The sequence below is a fragment of the Lipotes vexillifer genome, unplaced genomic scaffold, assembly GCF_000442215.2.
Source record: "Lipotes vexillifer unplaced genomic scaffold, Lipotes_vexillifer_v1.1 scaffold946, whole genome shotgun sequence".
Lineage (NCBI taxonomy): Eukaryota > Metazoa > Chordata > Mammalia > Artiodactyla > Lipotidae > Lipotes > Lipotes vexillifer.
Genome location: NW_006776646.1, coordinates 354951 through 376517, shown reverse-complemented (window position 1 = coordinate 376517; position 21567 = coordinate 354951). Strand labels below are relative to the sequence as shown.

Here is a 21567-nt window from a genome sequence, read left to right as displayed (position 1 = left end):
CCGTGCCCTTGTATCACCCATTTCCTTTCCCTGGAATGACCTTTCTGATATTCTCCAGTTGTCGAATTTGACTCATCCTTCAAGTCTCAGTTCAAGTATTACCCACTCCGAATTCCTCCTCCTATTCCCCAAAGGAAAATTAATTGCTTTATCTTCTATAGTCCCTTGACATTTTTCTGGATGTTTATATAGATATCTCTCACTATATACACAGATTCACATGGAAAAACATGTATTTTTAAAAGTGTATTTTTAAGTCTCCTTATTACTCCATTCTCTATTTGTCCAGTTCATATTCCACTAACAAGTAACCACTGCTACTTATTTCTTGTTTATCTTTCCAGAGATTTGCTTATACATCATCTATAATACAAGCATATATACATAAGGTTTCCCTGCTTTTCTGAGGTGGGGAAAAATGGTAGTATATTATACACACAGTCTGCATCTTTCTTTTTTACTTAAGGATATATCCTACAGATCTTTCTCTATTAGTACTTAAAAAGCTTCTTCACTCCCTTTTTACAGCTGCATTGTATTCCTTCCCCACCTCCAGTTAGTTTTGAGATATAATTGTCATACATCATTAAGTTTAAGGTAATGGCCTGGCTTACATATATTGGGAAATGATTACCACAATAAGTTTAGCTATCATCCATCATCTCATACAGATACAATAAAAAAAGAAAAAAGTTTTTCCTTGTAATGAGAACTCCTAGGATCTACTCTCTTAATAACTTTCATGTATATCATACAGTGTTTGCTATACTTAACTATGCCCAAAGGTTTCCTTGAGCTCCCTCCCTCTGACCCCTCCCTACACCTCTTCCTACCCCCATCCCATCCATGGGCAACCACTGATCTGCTTTCTCTCAGCATAGATCACCTGCATTTTCTAGAATTTTATCTTAAGTGGAATCATAAATCTTTTTCATCTGGTTTCTTTCACCAGGAAGAATTATTTTGAAATTAATCCATATTGCTTTGTGGATCAATAGTTCATTCCTTTTTATTGCTGAGTTGTATTCCACTGAATGGACATAGCACAATTTGTCCTTTCACCTATTGATAGTCACTTGGGTGACTTTCAGTGTTCGGCTATTACAAACAAAGCTACTATGAATCAAGACAGTATGGTACTGGCACAAAAACAGAAATATAGATCAATGGAACAGGATAAAAGCCCAGAGATAAACCCATGCACATATGGTCACCTTATCTTTGATAAAGGAGGCAAGAATATACAGTGGAGAAAAGACAGCCTCTTCAATAAGTGGCGCTGGGAAAACTGGACAGCTACATGTAAATGAATGAAATTAGAACACTGCCTAACACCATACACAAAAATAAACTCAAAATGGATTAAAGACCTAAATGTAAGGCCAGACACCATCAAACTCTTAGAGGAAAACATAGGCTGTACACTCTATGACATAAATCACAGCAAGATCCTTTTTGACCCACCTCCTCGAGAAATGGAAATAAAAACAAAAATAAACAAATGGGACCTAATGAAACTTCAAAGCTTTTGCACAGCAAAGGAAAGCATAAACAAGACAAAAAGACAACCCTCAGAATGGGAGAAAATATTTGCAAATGAAGCAACTGAAAAAGGATTAATCTCTAAAATTTACAAGCAACTCATGCAGCTCAACATCAAAAAAACGAACAGCCCAATCCGAAAATGGGCAGAAGACCTAAATAGACATTTCTGCAAAGAAGATATACAGATTGCCAAAAAACACATGAAAGAATGCTCAACAACATTAATCATTAGAGAAATGCAAATCAAAACTACAATGAGGTATCACCTCACACCAGTCAGAATGGCCATCATCAAAAAATCTAGAAACAATAAATGCTGGAGAGGGTGTGGAGAAAAGGGAACCCTCTTGCACTGTTGGTGGGAATGTAAATTGATATAGCCACTATGGAGAACAGTATGGAGGTTCCTTCCCAGCAATCCCACTACTGGGCATATACCCTGAGAAAACCATAATTCAAAAAGAGTCATGTACCACAATGTTCATTGCAGCTCTATTTACAACGGCCAGGACATGGAAGCAACCTAAGTGTCCCTCGACAGATGAATGGATAAAGAAGATGTGGCACATATATACAATGGAATATTACTCAGCCATAAAAAGAAACGAAACTGAGTTATTTGTAGTGAGGTAGATGGACCTAGAGTCTGTCATACAGGGTGAAGTCAGAAAAGAGAGAAACAAATACTGTATGCTAACACATATATATGGAATCTAAAAAAAAAAAAAAAATGGTTCTGATGAACCTAGGGGCAGGACAGGAATAAAGACGCAGACATAGAGAATGGACTTGAGGACACAGGGAGGGGGAAGCGTAAGCTGGGAACAAAGTGAGAGAGTAGCATTGACATATCTACATTGCCAAATGTCAAATAGATAGCTGGTGGGAAGCAGCCGCATAGCACAGGGAGATCAGCTCGGTGCTTTGTGACCACCTAGAGCGGTGGGATAGGGAGGGTGGGAGGGTGATGCAAGATGGAGGGGATATGGGGACATATGTATAACTGATTCACTTTGTTATAAAGCAGAAACTGACACACCATTGTAAAGCAATTATACTCTAATAAGATGTTAAAAAATTTTAAAAACTTTTAAAAAACTAAAGAAAAAGCTACTATGAGCATACAAGTATAAGTTTTTGTGTAGATGTATGCTTACATTAATGTGTTTATTTGCTGCCTGTATATCTCCCTTACTGAAATGTCTGTTCAAATGTTCTTCCCACTTTTTTAAAGCAGAAGGAATTTACTACAGTGATTGGTAACAGAAGAGATGGAAGAGGCTAAGAAGACTACTAGCGGATGGAAGGTACCCTAGATGTTAGCAAAAGCAGGAAGCTCTTAGAGCCCTCAGATTGGAGGGACAATAGGAAGAACTGATAGTACCAGTTCTATAGGTCAGAAGCCCAAGTACAGTGTGGCTCAGCTGGGTCCTCTGTTTAGAGTCTCAAAACTGCCTATTTTTTTAAATGTGTTGTGTGTCTTATTATTGAGTTTTTAAAGTTCTTTATACATTCTAGATATCAGTCCAGATCAGATAGAGTTTTGTAAATGTTTTCTACCAGTCTGTGGCTTGAGTTTTTGATTTCTTGTGTCCTTTGACGAGCAAAGTTTTTAAATTTTGATGGAGTCAAATTTGTTAAATTTTCTTTTATAGCTCACGCTTTTGGTATCATATTTAAGAAATCTTTGCCAAACCCTAGGCCACTAAAATTTTTTCCCACGCATTCTTCTAGAAGGTTTATAGTTTTAGCTTTTACATTTGGCCTATCCTGCATTTCCCATAATTTTTATTTGGTTTGAGGTAAGAGTCAAGGTTCATTATTTTGAGGTATATATGACTATCCAAGTGTTTTGGTATCATTTGCTGAAAAGATTATTTCTTTCTCCCAATGAAACGTATTGGTCCCGTTGTTGAAAAACAAGTGACCACAAATGTATGAGTCTATTTCTGTACTCTTTATTATGTCCCATGGCTCTATGTGTCTCTTTTAACACCAACACCAAATTGTCTTGATTACCATAGGTTTATAATGCCTTGAAATTAGAACCCCACCAACTTTGTTCTTTTTCAAAATTATTTTAAATCCTCTACACTCCATATAACTTTTATACATTTTACAATTTCTACAAAAAAAAAAAAAAAAAGAAACCCACAAACAACTAGCTTGGATTTTGATTAACATTGGATTAAATCTATAGACCTATTAGAGAGAATTGACATCTTAACAATATTGAGTCTTCAAACTCATGAATGTAGGTTATCTCTCTATTTATTTGCCTTATTTAATATTTTCATCAGTGTTTTTTTTTTTTTTTTCTTGCGTTATGCGGGCCTCTCACTGTTGTGGCCTCTCCCATTTGCGGAGCACAGGCTCCGGACGCGCAGGCTCAGTGGCCATGGCTCACGGGCCCAGCCGCTCCGCGGCATGTGGGATCTTCCCGAAACGGGGCACGAACCCGCGTCTCCTGCATCGGCAGGCGGACTCTCAAGCACTGCGCCACCAGGGAAGCCCTTCATCAGTGTTTTGTAGTTTTCAGTGCAGGTCTTACTCATCTTTTGCCAAATTTTTCCTGAAGTATTTCATGTATTTTAATGCTACTGGAAATGGTATTATATTTTAAAATTTCAATTACAATTGTCTGATGCTAATAAGTCAAAATAGTTGATTTTTATATACTGATTTTGAACCCTGCAACTTTGCTAAGCTCATTTTACCAATTCCAGTAACTTTTTAACAGATTCCATTCAATTTTCTACATAGACTATCACATCTGAAAAGAACCAGTTTTACCTCTTCCTTTGCCGTCAGAATGCCTTTTCTTTTCTGTCTTTCTTGTACTTCTAGAACCTCCTGTAAATGCTGAATTGGAGTGATGGGAGCAAACCTCCTTGTCTAATTCCTGATCTTAGGGGAGAGATTTTAGTCTTTCACTAGTAAGTACAATTTTTGCTGTAAGGTTTTTGTAGATGTCCTTTATCACATTGAGGGAGTTTTCTTCTGTTCCTGATTTGCTAAGAGCTTTTTTTTTTTTTTATCAGCAACGGATGTAGTTGCTCCTTTTTTGTCATTTATATCTTACTGGATTTTGTCTCCTTTTTGTTTATGATATTTATATGTTATATATTTATATGGTGCCATATTCATATTTTACTGGATTTTTTTCTTTTTTTGTAGATACTTAGCTATTGTACTAGTTTGTTTCTTAAATACATCATTGTAAGAGTTAGGTTTTCCAGGACTAGCTCTTTGCCAGAATTTTCTATAGGAAGGGTAGGTAGAAGATAAGAGTTTAGGCAAGTTTTTTTTTCCACAAGCAAAACCTCTTTTCTTCTAATCTTTATCCAAAAAACACTGCTTCTGCAAATATGGCTTTTTGGAGTACTTTCATGTGCATTCCACATCTTCTATTTCTGTGAACCAAAGCAGGTCCAATAAGGTTCCTGTTGCCTCCCAGCTACTGTAGATAAAGGCTATAGCTTTTCCATCTCCAGATGAACCCTTCTTCAGTAAGTGTATTTGTGTTAATTCTTTAGAGGTGCTATTGCTGGGCTCGTCTTTCCATTTCTCTTCCTTTCCTCCTGTGGAGCTCCTGCATTATCTTGACTGCTTTTGGCAGCACTGCAGTATTTTGGTATATGTTTCCTAGCTTGACTGAAATTGGAGTTGCATTTTTGTTTTCTGTTTTCTTGTTGCTCTTAGAAGACTCCCAGGAAAAAACAGGAAGATGCTACCTCTATATAGCCATATTTACAGCAGAAGCCTCCTATATCCCTTTCTAACTATACTTATCATGGTACGTATCACACTGTCTTATAGTTATGGTAATACGGGTATCTCTCTCAACAGACTGTAAACTCTCAAAGTCATTTTTTATCTGTAGCACCTATCACAATGTTTAGCACTTTATAGGTACTCAATAAAACGTTGGTGATTAACAGACGCTCCCAGGGCCTACTGCTCATCTCTTCCACTGTTGAAACACTGCCACAAGTCTATTCTGCACTCATAATGTGACTAAACTTCTCCACTACCTGTCAGATGTTATCACATCTTTGAGATGCTTTATATTAAATGCCAGTGTCTTGTTCCTAATATAGCAAAATGGATTGAGCCTAGCCTAGTTACAATGTATGATACACTTGAATCATTTGGGTTTGTATAATTTTGGTGCTAGCTTAAAGATAATTACTTTTGGTTATAACATTTTACTGTAATGAGTTTTGACCTGAACTACTAATCTCATCACTAGAGTTGTGAGTAATAAAAAAAATTTTTTTAATTCCATTAGTTTTCCTCTTTTTATATTCATTTCAGAGTTGTGTTTCTACAAAAGAACTTCAGACATCATAGAAAAACACAGCAAAAATGTCTCAACTAGGGACTTCCCTGGTGGCCCAGTGGCTAAGACTCCACATTCCCAATGCAGGGGGCCCAGGTTCATTCCCTGGTCAGGGAACTAGATCCCACATGCCGCAACTAAGACCCCGTGTAGCCAAATAAATAAATAAATAAAATATTAAAAAAGAAAATGTCTCAATTACATTTTGAATAGAAAAATATCAATAATGGTGGCACATCTTTGCATTTTTTTGTAAAACAGAAACCCATGTAACATAGCTAATCCATTTCAAATTCTGTCTCAGTTACTTAATGAGTAGTTGTTTACTAGTGGTATCATCTTTATCACCCCCATCACCTTTTCGGATTTCAAAGAATCATCGTCACCCTAGAAACCTTTCTAATATCAGTATTTATTTTTATATGACACTCATAAACTCTCCCGGCAAGACTGTTGTATTTCTTTACATGTTTGGAAAGTCCTGAAAATCACAGATTCAATAGCAAAAGCTGCATAATATGAAGTATCTCTGGCAGCAGAAAAACGGAAGGATCCTTAACTCAGGAATAAAGAAGAGAAAGTCTGCGGTGCATAAGAATCGTGTGGGGAGCTGTGCAGAAATGCAGATTCTAAGGCTTCTGTCCCACAGATTCTTGTTCAGTCAGTCTGCTGTAGATCTCGGGAATCTGCATTTTTACAAACATGTGACGTTCTTACACAGATGGCCCAATCATCATAGACTCCCAGCCCTGGAAGGCAGGGGATTCTCCCTTTTAATTTTATATCCATGCTTTGTGGGACTGTAGAGAAAATATTTTTATGTTTCTGCACCGTGAAGGCTTTCTGATCAAATTTTACCAAAACTTGAGACCTAGCCTAGAAGAACAAATCTTGGAATTTAATTTATGATTAATTGTTAGTGAGAGGGCATCTGAAGAAATTTACCTCCCTGGAGGTATGTGTTTACATTTTAAGGAAGGAATGAGATCTGGGGCCATGGAGACATGGCCGGAGAAGCTAGTCTTATCTTGCCCCCAAGAGATTTATTTATACTCCAAAGGGTAAGAGTAAGAAACCGGAATCCTTCTCAAAGAGCAAAGAAGTGTGTTTGTCTGTCAGCGGGTAGTGTAGGGTTAGGGAGATGGCTGTCCCTCTCCTATATAAATATCCAGATTCATTTCTTTCAGAGTTCCACGCTAGTGGTATAAACTCCAGTATATGTAGGATAACATACGATCTGCCTCATCTCATCCGTTGCCCCGGGGGTACAAATTAGGGCAAAAGGGAATCAGCACGATTATTTGCTATAATTCAATTTCTTCTCTGCTCCAGAAACCTCATGTTTGCATTCAGAATAAAATTAATATATATAGATATTTTAAACTTAGCCTGTAAATGAAGATGGGCAACTAATACACAGAGGCTCTAAAATTGGATGTGTCTTCATAAATATCTAGTCTAATCCCCTTTTACTGAGCTGGAGGGGGAGGGGTATACTAGGATCAAGGACTAGTGACATCAGACAGACCTGAGGTCACTCAGCTTATAAACAGCAGAGCCAGGACCTGAAGTTAGGTATCCTGACAGCAGGCCAGTGTACTGTCTGCCATATTCTGCTTCCACAGCTTCCTTCTTCAAGGAGCCCCTAAGCATCCTTCCCTCTGCACAGCTTTCCAAAATGATCACTGCCCTCCAACTCTGCCTAATATAGTCAGAGCTCCTCAAAAAATAAAAAATCTGATTACCATTAGTTATTAATTACCCAATTTCTCCCACACTGAAGAGCTATCAATCCAAACTGAAAGCAGGAGAGCAGAGTAGTTCAATCAGCTTTGAACTAAGAATTAATCTCATTTTTTATTTTTATTTGGCCATGCTGTGTGGCATGTGGGATCTTAGTTCCCCGACCAGGAATAGAACCTGTGCCCCATGCCATGGAAGCATGGAGTCTCAACCACTGGACCTCCAGGGAAGGCCTTCAATCTCATATTTTTGATCTAGCTCTATTCCTACCTTGTTTCTGTGACCTCAGCCAGAGAGGCAACATAGTCTAGTAATAGAATGAGGGGTCTGGAGCTTGACTGTGTCACTTGAAATCACAGTTCTTCAACTTCCTAACCCCACCCTTGGCAAGTTACTTCTCTGTGCCTCGGTTTCCTCGTGGATAAAACAGGACTCATAACAATCACAGGATGGTCATAAGGATTAAATGAGTCAGTATATTTAAAGCACGTTGTACCTCCCTGATGACGCAGAGGTTAAGAATCCACCTGGCAATGCAGGGAACATGGGTTCGAGTCCTGGTCTGGGAAGATCCCACATGCCGCGGAGCAACTAAGCCCATGCACCACAACTACTGAGCCTGTGCTCTAGGGCCTGTGAGCCACAGCTACTGAGCTCGTGTGCCACAACTACTTAAGCCCGCACACCTAGAGCCCATGCTCCACAACAAGAGAAGCCACCGCACCGCAACGAAGAGTAGCCCCTGCTTGCCGCAACCAGAGAAAGCCCGCGCACAGCAACAAAGACCCAACACAGCCAAAAATAAATAAATAAAAATAACTTTAAATAAATTAATAAAGCACCTCTAAGAGTGGCACATTGTAAGTGCTCTTATCATTTAATCCTTCCATTCACCCTTCTCATTTAAGTTTCCACATGTATGTAATACGTACAGTTAGAGTAATCATTCAGGGTAGTTTTAGAATTCACCAAAATATACATAATTATTGAAATCTTAGGGAAGAAACTGGAGAGGAGAAGGGAATTGGACATACGAAAACTATGCAATTATCTTTTACTACAAAAACCCTGTGGTGATCAAATGGTATAGTATATGCAGAACCACATGGCAGATAAATCATGAGGCAAATGAAGTGTGAGCTTTAGGACCCCTCCCTTACACAGGGCCCTGTGTCTCACTTCGTGTTTATAATTTTGCACCTTCTTTTTTGACGGGGATCCCCCAAAGTGTATAAACCTCAGACTCCAAAAAACTAGATCTGCCCTTGTTCAGAATTATTTTAAATAATACTTAGTCATTTTCAAATGCTGGGTATTACTACTAGTGGTCTCGGCTAGAAGACCTTCTTGAGGATTCTCAGAGTAGAGGAAGGATGATTCTAGACCACTGCAAAGCAAAAGTCATGGACAAACATCAGTTATTTCTCTTGGATTGTATTAGAACCCCCCAGTGTGTCAAGAGACCCCATGCCCTTTGTCAGAAGGCTGGGCCCAGCCAAGCGAGACTGACTGGAGGAGTGGGAGGTTAAAGCATATACTGGTAAAGGACAAGGTGGAAAATGTAACTCAAGTGAGATTAAGTTTAAATTCTGCTTAAGCCTACAGGAGTTAGGACAGAAGAAGGATACAGATCCAGATCAAGAATATGATTAGGAAAAAAAAAAAGAATATGATCAGGAGACAAAGACTTAACAAAGTTAAATTGAGGGGCACAAGCTATGGGGTTTGAGTTCAAAATCAGAAAAATCATGAGGTACATTTCCTTAAACTGAATTCAAAATGTAAAGTTGGGTCCTGAGTAAGAAGTGAGATTAGGTCTAACAGATGAGAAACAGTATTCAAGCTCAGAGGGGAGGGCTCAGGAGGGCTGGTGCTCAGAGGTACAAGCTCAGACACACAGGGTTCCTTCAGAGGGAACCAGAGAGTAGCCTGCTCTGGAAGGAAGCCAAATACCTGAACCTCACTCTGAGAAGAGTCAGGAAACAGGCCCTGAGGTGCATCTGGGATACGAGGCAGCCTCTGACTGTTCCTGATCAGTACGTGCACTCATCAAAAACTGGTTGTGGATAGAGTTCAGGTGCTTATGGGCACTGATCAAATAGGTGTATTTGCAGTGAAACCCAAATTAGTATTCTCTGCAGTGAAAATCATTCAGGCAACACACCTAAACCTCCTCTTCTCTCTGCATCTCTGCAGATGTGACTAAGAACAGCTGATTGACATGCAGAGAGGGACGTAATGCGGCAAGACTGCCAGCCACTGTCAAAGCTACTTTTGTCCTTCTCAGAGGAAGGATGAGCTCCCTCTGGAGTTCCTACTGTCCCTCAGCAACAACGTTTGGTCACTTATGTGAAACCCAGGAGCAGACAACAATGGATGGCATTCCTTGGTCCCAACCTCCAGGACAAAACAGGGTGACTTACAAAGCCAGGAGCTGGGACTGTCATAGACTCCCCACACCACACTGTTCCCTGAAGCCAGGCTGTTCTGATGCTCCTATCACAGGTACTATCCTGGTTTGTTTAGTAAACTACAGTGCTGTTGTCAGGTAGTGTGACATCAGCTCCTCAAGAAGCAATGTATAAGAAAATAATTTGACGGACGATTTTCTCATACCATATACAAAAATAAACTCAAAATGGGTTAAAGACTCAAATGTAAGACCTGAAACCATAAAACTCCTAGAAGGGGCTTCCCTGGTGGCGCAGTGGTTGAGAATCCACCTGCCGATGCAGGGGACACGGGTTCGTGCCCCGGTCCGGGAAGATCCCACATGCCGCGGAGCGGCTGGGCCGCTGAGCCTGCGCGTCCGGAGCCTGTGCTCCGCAATGGGAGAGGCCACAACAGTGAGAGGCCCACGTACTGAGAAAAAAAGAAACCCCTAGAAGAAAACATATGCAGTAAACTTTTTGACAGCAGGCTTAGCAATATTTTTTTGGATCTGTCTCCTCAGACAGGGCAACAAAAGGAAAAATAAACAACTGGGACTACATCAAACTTAAAAGCTTTTGCACAGCACAGGAAACCATCAACAAAAGGAAAGGCAACCTACTGAATGGGAGAAGATCTTTGCAAATCTGACAAGGGGTTGATACCGCAAATATATAAAGAACTTACATAACCTCAGTATCAAAAAAACCCCAAACAACCCAATTAAAAATGGGCAGGGAACCTAAATAGACATTTTCCCAAAGAAGACATAGAGATGGCTGATCAACACATGAAAAGATGCTCAACATCACTAATCATCAGGGAAATGCAAACCAAAACCACAATGAGATTAGATGACACCTCACATCTGTCAGAATGGCTATCATCAAAAAGACAAAAAATAACAAGTGTTGGTGAGGATGTGGAGAAAAGTGAGCCCCTGTGCACCACTGGCAGAAATGTCTTGGTGCAGTCACTATGGAAAACAGTATGGATGTTCCCCAGAAAACTAAAAACAGAACTATCATACGATCCAGCAATTCCATTTCTGGATATTTATCCGAAGAAAACAAAAACACTAATTCAAAAAGTATATGTAACCCTATGTTCACTGCAGCACTATTTACAATAGCCAAGATATAGAAACAACTTAAATGCCCATGGACAGATGAATGGATAAAGAAGATGTAGCATATATACATACAATGGAATACTAGTCCACCATAAAAATAGAATGAACTCTTGCCATCTGTGACAACATGGATATATCTAGAGGGTATTATGCTAAGTGAAATAAGTCAGACAGAGAAAGACAAATACCACATGATCTCACTTATAAAAAAAATAAATGGGCATAAAAAAAAAATGGACAAAGCAAAACAGAAACAGATTTATAAACACAAACTGGTGGCTGCCAGAGGGGAAGGGGGTGGGGAAATGGGCAAAATAGATGAAAGTGATTAAGAGATACAAAATTCCAGTTATAAAATAAATAAGTCAAGAGGATGTAGTGTACAGCATAAGGGATACAGTCAATAATATTGTAATATCCCTTCGTGGTAGCAGATGGTAGCTAAACATTGTGGTGATCATTTTGTCACATAAAAAATATTGAATCACTATGCTATACACCTGAAACTACTATAACACTGTATATCAATTATAATTCAATAAAAAAAAAAAAAGAATTTGGGGGCTTCCCTGGTGGTGCAGTGGTTGAGAGTCCGCCTGCCGATGCAGGGGACATGGGTTCGTGTCCCGGTCTGGGAAGATCCCACATGCAGCGGAGCGGCTAGGCCCGTGAGCCATGGCCGCTGAGCCGGCACGTCCGGAGCCTGTGCTCCGCAACGGGAGAGGCCACAACAGTGAGAGGCCCGCGTACCAAAGAAAAAAAAAAAGAATTTGGACAAGTAAATCAAGCTAAGGAGTTGGACAGCTGCAGTTCAACGTCTACTGTGCCCAACAATGAGCCAGATGCGATGGTGAGAGGTACATGAGAAAATGAACACATGACACCTGCTCTCAAGGAACTTCTACATTAGTTCCTCATGAGCGATAACATCTCGTCTGCTATGCTGTGAACACAGGGCCCACCAGGGTGAGTATATCACGCATTATCCTTTTTGGAAAGGCAAGGCATCACCATAGAAAAATGGGATCTTTGTAGCAAGAGTAATAAAGTAAAACATTTCAATTACAGGGAGTATATTAGCCTCTTGTTTTTTTTTTTTTTTAACATCTTTATTGGGGTATAATTGCTTTACAATGGTGTGTTAGTTTCTGCTTTATAACAGAGTGAGTCAGTTATACATATATATATGTTCCCATATCTCTTCCCTCTTTGTCTCCCTCCCTCCCACCCTCCCTATCCCACCCCTCCAGACAGCCACAAAGAAGCCATGGCCGCTGAGCCTGTGCGTCCGAGCCTGTGCTCTGCAACGGGAGAGGCCACAACAGTGAGAGACCTGCGTACCACAAAAGAAGAAACAGAAAAACCAAAAAACCCAATTTTGTTTCTTTTTATGGCTGAGTAATATTCCATTGTATATATGTGCCACATCTTCTTTATCCATTCATCTGTTGATGGACACTTAGGTTGCTTCCATGTCCTGGCCGTTGTAAATAGAGCTGCAATGAACACTGTGGTACATGACTCTTTTTGAATTATGGTTTTCTCAGGGTATATGCCCAGTAGTGGGATTGCTGGGTGATATGGTAGTTCTATTTTTAGTTTCTAAGGAACCTCCATACTGCTCTCCATAGTGGCTATATTGATTTACATTCCCACCAACAGTGCAAGAGGGTTCCCTTTTCTCCACACCCTCTCCAGCATTTATTGTTTCTAGATTTTTTGATGATGGCCATTCTGACTGGTGTGAGGTGATACCTCATTGTGTCATAAATTTTAGATCACGGCAGTTTATGTAGGAGGCTGAAAATTACTCAATGAATAAATATATTTTCTAAGGCATCTGTCTCCATAGTTATACAGATCTGAAATCTCAGCATCCTACACAATAATGACACATTAAAAAGATTAAATTCTAAATGGGAAAATGCATCCACATTCTTCATTATAAAGTTGTGCTCAGATATGCCATTTCAATTTGAAAAACACAGCTACAAGTTCAGCAAGCCTTCTTTGCTCCACATTTACCGCTAAAACAAGCAATGTGGGAATTGCCAGACTATACAGTTTCAGTTTGTGTGTCCACATGAGCACCGCAAAAGAACAGAACGCTATTGCTGGAGTTCCTTTCCAAAAGGCATGGAATTTTACAAAGGCTATTCATTTGATGCAAAAACTATGAATGTGACAAATGAAATCCAAATATAGTCTCTATACTCCCACTCAAATGCAACACTTTATTTTGACCAAGTGTAAGAACATTACGGTCTCTAAGAATATACGGTCTCCAAGAATATATGCAGAAGATTTTAAGTCTAACCTACATAACTTCAACCAATCCAATGAAAAATATTTATTATCTTTCTACCTATTTGTGAAGAATTCTTTGTACCTATTTGTGAAGGAACAAATCAAATTGTTCCTTCAATCCTTCACTCGTTGTTTGGTGAACACCTACTCTGTAAAATGGCCAGGCCTAGGTGTTGTTGGAAACGCAATGAATAAGAATGGTCCCTTCTTTCAAAAATCTTATAGGAGACCGATCAGATACACAACTAACTATAATATCAGGTAGAAAGTGAAACATGCTCTTGAGAGAGACAAACATCAAGGGCAAAGGGGACTGGAAGGAAGGAGATATTTTTACAGGTAGGGAAATGAGAGAAAATTTCATACAGCAATGACATTAGTTTTGGATCTTGAAGGACTAGGGAAGGGGCAGAGGTCACTTCAGAAAACATGGCAGGAATGAAGGCACTCAGCAGCGTGGAAGTGGAGAAAGCAGGTAAGGAACATAGGGCAGCTCAGTGGGAGAATGCTGCAGAAGGGAAGAAACTCAGGCCAAAAAAGGAGTAGTGTCAGATTAGAGAGAGCCTGAACTGTGGCTCCAGATGAGAAATAAACATTAATCAGAAAAAATTAACCCAGAAAGACCTAGAGAATAGATAAGCAATACAGCACATCTGCACAAACATATTGATTATATAAATATACTACCCATTAACTATACTTATGTACAAATGGGTAAATATAGAGCAGGCTTCATTCAGGGAATCAAGTTATCATCTGCCTTATAATGATTTGAAAACATTCAGTGGATTTGAAGTGATACCAAAAATCCCTGAATGAAATGGACCTAAAACTATATTCCGTGTGTTTGATTATGACATAGTTGTCCTGTCGTACAACAGAAGGTAGAAGAGACTGTGAATTGTGAGTTAACACTGAGAAAGGGGCAAAATTGAGGACTGGAAAGTCCTCAAATGCAGAGGACTTGACTCTGTAACTCTACCTTATGGTTTTAAAATTATTGTCTAGGCTTACTGAAAAACAGAATAACAATTATCTAGATGATAGGCCAATTAGTAGCTAAACAATCACTTGAGATGATGAAAATGGAAATGCTTCATTGCTTGGCCAGCAGGTGGCACTTGTCACTCGATATAGAAGGATGAGGGGAAACGTGGAGTTAGGAATTCATCTATTCAGAAAGGAGAAAAAGAATGGGCTGTTCCAGAAGCACAATTTATAAACAGCCCTTGGCTTGCTGACACAGCTTATCAATTACATCTTGGATTTGAGCCCTCCTATTAGGTTTACTGAACTTACACATTTCCCTTAACAAATATGATTTGCATTTTATCAGTTTGTTACCTTTGTCAATGTTTTCATATCCTTTTTGTCTGTATTTATCATATGATACTGTAAGCAGATCGGTGCTGGAATTAGGCAAAAAGGAAACAAAGTCCAACTTCACCATTTAAAGATGTTTGACTGATTCAAGTTATCGAACTTCTCTGAAATTCACTCCCCTTCTGATGCGATAATTGATATAATTAGCTGTAATGTTGTGGGGATTAAATATGATACCATCTGTGGAAATGACAGCTTTGGGCCTAGCTATTTCATTTTCTCCTAGAGGACAAGATCTCTCCTCTACCAATAAAGTTTTCTGAATCACTGTGAATATTCTGTAACTAGGGCACCCTGTGGGTAGGAGACCTAAAATTTAGACTTTCGTCACTCTACATACCAGTAGGGTGTAGGAGGGGTGGAAAAGAGGCTGTAGCTGCTGATTTCTGATACTAAAGGTCTTTAATTTACCAAGTCAACATTTTATTTTCCAGATCAGGATGCCTTCTGCCACTAAAGCTGAAATGCAAGACAGTAAGAAATAGGGTGTGCGGATATAGGTCATTTTTATATTTGCTCCCCAGATTTAATCAATGGATAAGTGAGTATTGGCAGTGGGAGGCAGGAAGAGAGAACAGGAGGTGGGCAAACCATAATTTCATGGCATGCAGCTCATTATTTCCTGATATTGAGAGACTGGGCACCATTAATAGACAGTGGAATCATGGTAATATACTAGCCATTACTTGATTTTCCAGTGATGCCTACCCTACACCTGAATCACATCTGCCCTGAACCTGAATGGCACCAACGCCCTGTTTTTATAGCTTTCCCACTCTTCCTATGTCATAGTCTAACAGCATTTCTTCTAAAAAGCAGTCAGGAGGAAAGTAAATTCTCACTGAACATTGGATGGCTTTGAGTCTTTTTTCTGGCATCAGGCAGCTATCACCTAATTAGTTTTTGAATACTTTCATGATTTATTTTTGTGAAAGGGGAACTGAGGTCACCTTTCAGAGGTCCTCTATTCAGTAATTACCATATTTTATAATGAGTTACACAGTTTTTAAAAGACAAATATGTCACACAAATGCTGACTTTATTTTTAGAAATACATAAGTTTAGCATGTAATTTAAAAGATTGGTTCTATGAAGGAACAAGCCCGTGCTCATCTCCAAGTCTACATTTATAATGTTCTTCTCACTTATAATGCCCTGTACTTCCCCTTTATTTACCCTCAATAGACTTCAAGATACAAGTTAAGTGCCACTTCCTCTATGAAACTTTTTTGAATGAAGCTGCCCTCACTATCTCCTTGTAATAAACTTCTAATTTAGTTTCCACTATGATCAGACAAGTAGTAAACTAGTACTGTCTTACAGTAGTGGCTATCTTTTAAATAGCTGTCAGTCTTGGTCCTCAAAGGGACTGTATATTATCTGAGGGCATATTTTATTTCGTGATTCAACCACTATCTGTTGAGTACGTACTACATGCCAGGCAGTGTTTTTGGTAATACAGACAATGAACAAAACCAAAACCGGCCTTGCAGTCACAGGGCTTACATTCTGGTGTTAGAGTCACTCTATTCCCCACCATGCTTAGCATGGGACAGACCCAAGGGCAAGTATGTGTTCAATGACCACATCAAAATCAACTGGTTGCCCGTGGTTAGGTGACCCCTAGCCAAACTTTTCCTTGACTACCACAAAAACAGGGTCAGTGACGGGCCCTGTATGCTGGAAGTGTGTTAGAGATGCAAGGATTGGGACTTCCCTGGTAGTCCAGTGGTTAAGAATCCACACTTCCACTGTAGGCGGCACGAGTTTGATCCCTAGTCGAGAAACTAAGATTCCACATGCCGAACGATGTGGCCAAAAAAATTAAAAAGGAAAGAAGAAAAAAGATGTGAGGATTATTTTCACAAAACGGGGTAGGGGAGGATGGTGAAGAGTCTTAACGTCCTTTCAACTGGTAGGAGTATGTTTCTATTTAAGTCCTGCCAAAACTTCTTTGTTTATATCTAAAGCAGACTGAATCTATAAACCTGGCTCAAATTTTTTTTATGAAAAAATCAACTACCAAGAAAGAAAGAATAAGTAGAACAGATGGCCCAAATCTGTTACTCCATCAGCCCCTATCACAATCTCTACCTCAATGATGAATAAAACATCCAATCCCAAACAAAGAAAAAGTAGTTAAGACTTAGTGATTGGCACTATCACTATCCAAGGGTCAGCTCTGACCTCTGTAAGAAAAGAAATATCCAGAGACTACAATAAAGATAAAATCAATTCAGGATGTTTTGAATGTCTTCACAAAGCTACAAGAAGTGGTAAGCAAAATAAGAAACAAAACAAATTAAGATATTTCACACTGAAAAGATTTGACTTCACCTAATTGTTTATAAAAATAACCACAGGGCTTCCCTGGTGGCGTAGTGGTTGAGAGTCTGCCTGCCGAGGCAGGGGACACGTGTTCATGCCCCCGTCCGGGAAGATTCCACATGCTGTGGAGCGGCTGGGCCCATGAGCCATGGCCGCTGAGCCTGCGCGTCGGGAGCCTGTGCTCCCATGGCTGCTGAGCCTGTGCGTCCGGAGCCTGTGCGGAGAGGCCACAACAGCGAGAGGCACACGTACCACAAAAAAATAAAATAAAATAAATAACCACAGGTGGTGATATTTTTACATCTGATCTGTTATCAAAACCACAACCAGATGCTCTAAGAATTGTAAAAAGTTGAGCCACTTTTAGGGATTGAAGAATGCTTAGGAGAATCTGTTTCTAAATAACTCTCAGTTATCTTCCCAAAAGAAACCCTGAGACTCCAGACTAAAAAGGGAGGGTCAGGTTTTGTTGTCTGTGATCACAGGTGCTGGCTGACCTGCATGGCAGATCCCTAGCAACGTGGGAGTGGTAAGAAGATGAAGTTGGGGTAGAAAAGAAAGTTCATCTTCTGAGAACCCAGGAATACATGTAATAATCAGGTGGTAAGCCTGGATGTCTTAACTCCCACCCAGGAAGGCAGTTTTCTACTCAAATAAGCATTTTATTTCCTGATATCTACACAGGAGTCAACATATTTGGACATATGCTGCGGACCTCCTCAATTCCTATCTGAGGAGCTTGACAGGCTACACAATTTAAAAATGCTGAAGTTGGGTGCTAAATCTGTAAACAGAGATATAATTAATTTATTAGTTAAGAGATTAAAACAATAATTCTGCATGCCACTTTTTCTTTTACTTACAATTGTCATGGTTACCTACATTTACTGATAGTAATATTTTATTTATTGAATTTTCTTAATAATTAAATACAACTTTAAGTTGCTGTATTAATAGGCTAATATTTTAAAAGAACAACTCTTTATCTCAAAAACCCAGGGAAGAAGCCCAAAGAAATAAAAAGAGCCTCATCTTTGGAGTCATACAGACCAGTGTCCCAAAATTGACCCTGTGCCCTTCGACACGCTGGTTGACTTCTATATCCTAGAGTGGAAATATATTCCCCTGTTCCTCACACGCACTGTTGTGGAGATGGACTTCGATATCACGTACAAAATGTAGTATTATAAAATGTAGTTCTCTTCCTTTCTGGACCCCTGGAGTACTTGTGATCACCTCTAGAACAGTCCTTAGACCCAAAATTAAAAGGAGGTGACAAAAAAGATGAAAAAAAGAGGCTACATATTTTACTCGGGTAAACCACATCAGTCAATTTGCACACACAAAATCAACAGCTCAAGACTCTGGGTAGATTTTGGAAAGAATAACTAACAGCTCACCTGTCGAGGAGGTTCTTCCAGTCGATTTTGATACCTCTGGACTGACTCTTGAAGTTGCTTGTCTTTCTCATTTTTTGATGGTGATACTGTGCTTGTAGTGCCCAGTGGGATGGAAGGTAGTCGTTGTGTCTGATGACAACTTTCCACAATCAACAAGTACAAGAGGTAACATCAGGAGGAAATATAAAACTATTTACTGTCCGTAAAAGATTATTTACTTCTACCAGGAGTAACTCTCTGGCTTGTATCCAAAACTCAAATGCAGCATTGCTCAAATAGAGCATTATATTGAGAATTTAGGTAATACATGACCTTAAATCTCCAATTTGCTTGGAAAAGAACTTGCTGGAAAATATGGAGGGTAGTATATATTTATGAGAATGGGAGAGTATTCATTATTTACTAATGCTTCATTTATCCTGTGTTACCATGAAATGAGGCCTTTTGCAAAAATGTTTTTTAGATAATTGAAGCTTACCTTATTACTACTACAAGCATTTTTTTTTCTTCCAAAAAAATTTGGGATTGAAATCTATATGTCTCTGTAAAATATACCAAATAATTCTGCTTCTGAAACATAGAGATCCTTCGTTTGATGACTCAGAATCACTGTGAAGACCAGCAACTACTGCAATGGGAGGCGGTACTCAGGGACCACCTTGTGGGTTACAGAGCCATGTAGTGGAGCCCTTCATCAAGCTGCCCGGTGGCCTGATGCAGCACCCTAGCACCCTCCTCTCCCTGCTGCTGTCAGTGCACCTGATGCTGGTGGGCACTCTGCTTCCCAGCCTTACTGATGTGCTGTCTCCAACCACTAGTAGGTTAAATACATGTATTATTGTACATAGTCAAGTAGAATTGTGTTTAATTTGTGATAAAAAGGCTGTGCATGATGGCGTCCACCTTTATGGTTACAAAAAATACTAATGATTTTTGAGACATATGGTTGGAGAGGTTTGAGGCCTTTATTTTTTTCCTACTTCTGGTTTCATGGCTATGTTTTGGGGAGCTGAGCTAGCCAAATTGTTGAAAAATTGAGATATCATCTTATTCACTTTGGTATGGAGGCTTGGCAGAGACAAGAATTTCCATTCCCATTGGACATGGCCTCAATTCAGGGCATGGCTGGGGACATGGTGGGGGGGTGGGAAGAGGGAATAAAATGCTGAGGTCGATTCTTAGAGCCTGCTTTACACAAGAATGATTTTTCATCATTGGTAGGTACCAAAAAGAGGGGGAAGTTCATGTTCTAAAATAAATGGGTATTAAGCTAGGAAAGGGAGGAGGAGGTTGAAAATAGAGAAAAGGACATCTCCCACCTGAAACAGTGTAGGAACAGCAAAGCATATCATACCCACTATATTTCTCTATTTTTCAAGGCTGCAGCATATACTTTTCTTGCTCCCACCAGCAGAGAAGAGTGAGGACTACAATCAAATTCAAATACTACTGTGAAGAAACACTTAATTTCACCCACACATGGTATTTGTTTTTACTGTTATTTTCAAAGAAAGGTGGTAGGTAAACAAATCAGGGGACATCTACCTATATATATATATATATATATATATATATATATATATATATATAACCACCTGCAGTGTTCATGTGAAGACATCTGTGCGGTGGTGCCTACACAGGTTTCTATTTCATTTGAGAAAAGAACCTTGTGGCAGCATTAAGTTTTTATTTAGAAAAGAGAAACCTCAGATATTTTATTAAAATGCAATCCATCCAATTGTCCTCAAAGATTTTTAGAAACAAATTAAATTTTAATATGAAATACAAGCCACAGATATTTTTTAGCATCCTTTTCAAACTTCAGACTTTTGGGTTTAGTCAAATGATAGGCATCATTTTTACCCTGCTGGTGAACCCTATTTTCAATACAGAGAAATGCATAAAATGAATGTAATGGAAGCACACTGATATTTATTTCTTGGGTTCTGTGACAAAAATGTGTAGCCTCCCTCTGTGCTTAAGGTGGAAAACAAAAAGAGGCTTCAGTGGTCTGAAGAAGAATGGCTCCTTTTTACCCTGCCTGGGTCACCAACTCTAAATACTACCATTTGTAAAATAAAGTATTTGTCTGGAATTAGGCTTCCTGAGATAAGGATCCCTTTGGAGTGTCCATGATGTAGTAAGGCAGAAGGAGTACAGGTTTTGCATCAAAGTGCTTGGCTTCAAGTTTCAGGTTTAGGGAGGAATCCTGGACAGGTCACTGGACCTCCCTTAGCCTCACTGTTTTCTCCTCTGAGAAATGGGGAAAGCTCATGTGATTATATTGTAAAGAGGAAATGACATGATGTGTAATTGCTATGTAAGAGACAGCTATTATTATGTTTCCTGCCCCAGTTCTGGTTACATGGACATTGTTCACTCAAATGCTGTTCAGTGGCATTAACCCTGAGGACAATTGGCAATTAACTGCTGACAATAAACCGTATTTTCTGTAAATACAGACGATGCCACTTTTCGCATTACTCTGTCCTTCCGCTCATCAAATGTTGCCTAATAAATAACTATATTTCACATCTCATCACTTTAACACACTTATTTTATGTGATTCTATCCAAATCCAATAGCACATATGTATCAGAGTTTTGCTATTTCATGGCTTAGTCTCAAATTATGCACGGTCCATCCAAACATACTGAATCAGAGGACTGAGTGAGGTCATCAGATCAACTCCTCTTCCCTTGGGAATCTTCATCTGCATCGCTGTTAACGATCTCCCACAAAGGAAGTGTCAGCTCTCAAGAAACTGCCCGGGCTTCCCTGGTGGCACAATGGTTGAAGAGTCTGCCTGCCGATGCTAGGGGACACAGGTTCATGTCCCGGTCCGGGAAGATCCCACATGCCGCGGAGCGGCTGGGCCCGTGAGCCATGGCCGCTGAGCCTGTGCGTCCGGAGCCTGTGCTCCACAACGGGAGAGGCTGCAACAGTGAGAGGCCCAC

At 39.6% G+C, this 21567-nt stretch overlaps 1 protein-coding gene across 1 annotated transcript in view; it reads right to left on the bottom strand.

Moving 5' to 3' along the window:
- Positions 1 to 21567, bottom strand: part of MORC1 (MORC family CW-type zinc finger 1) — a 178708-nt gene that overhangs the window by 61713 nt on the left and 95428 nt on the right. Inside the window, 1 exon segment of the mRNA XM_007450543.1 lies at positions 18611 to 18749. Within this exon segment, the coding sequence (XP_007450605.1) occupies positions 18611 to 18749 (139 nt within the window).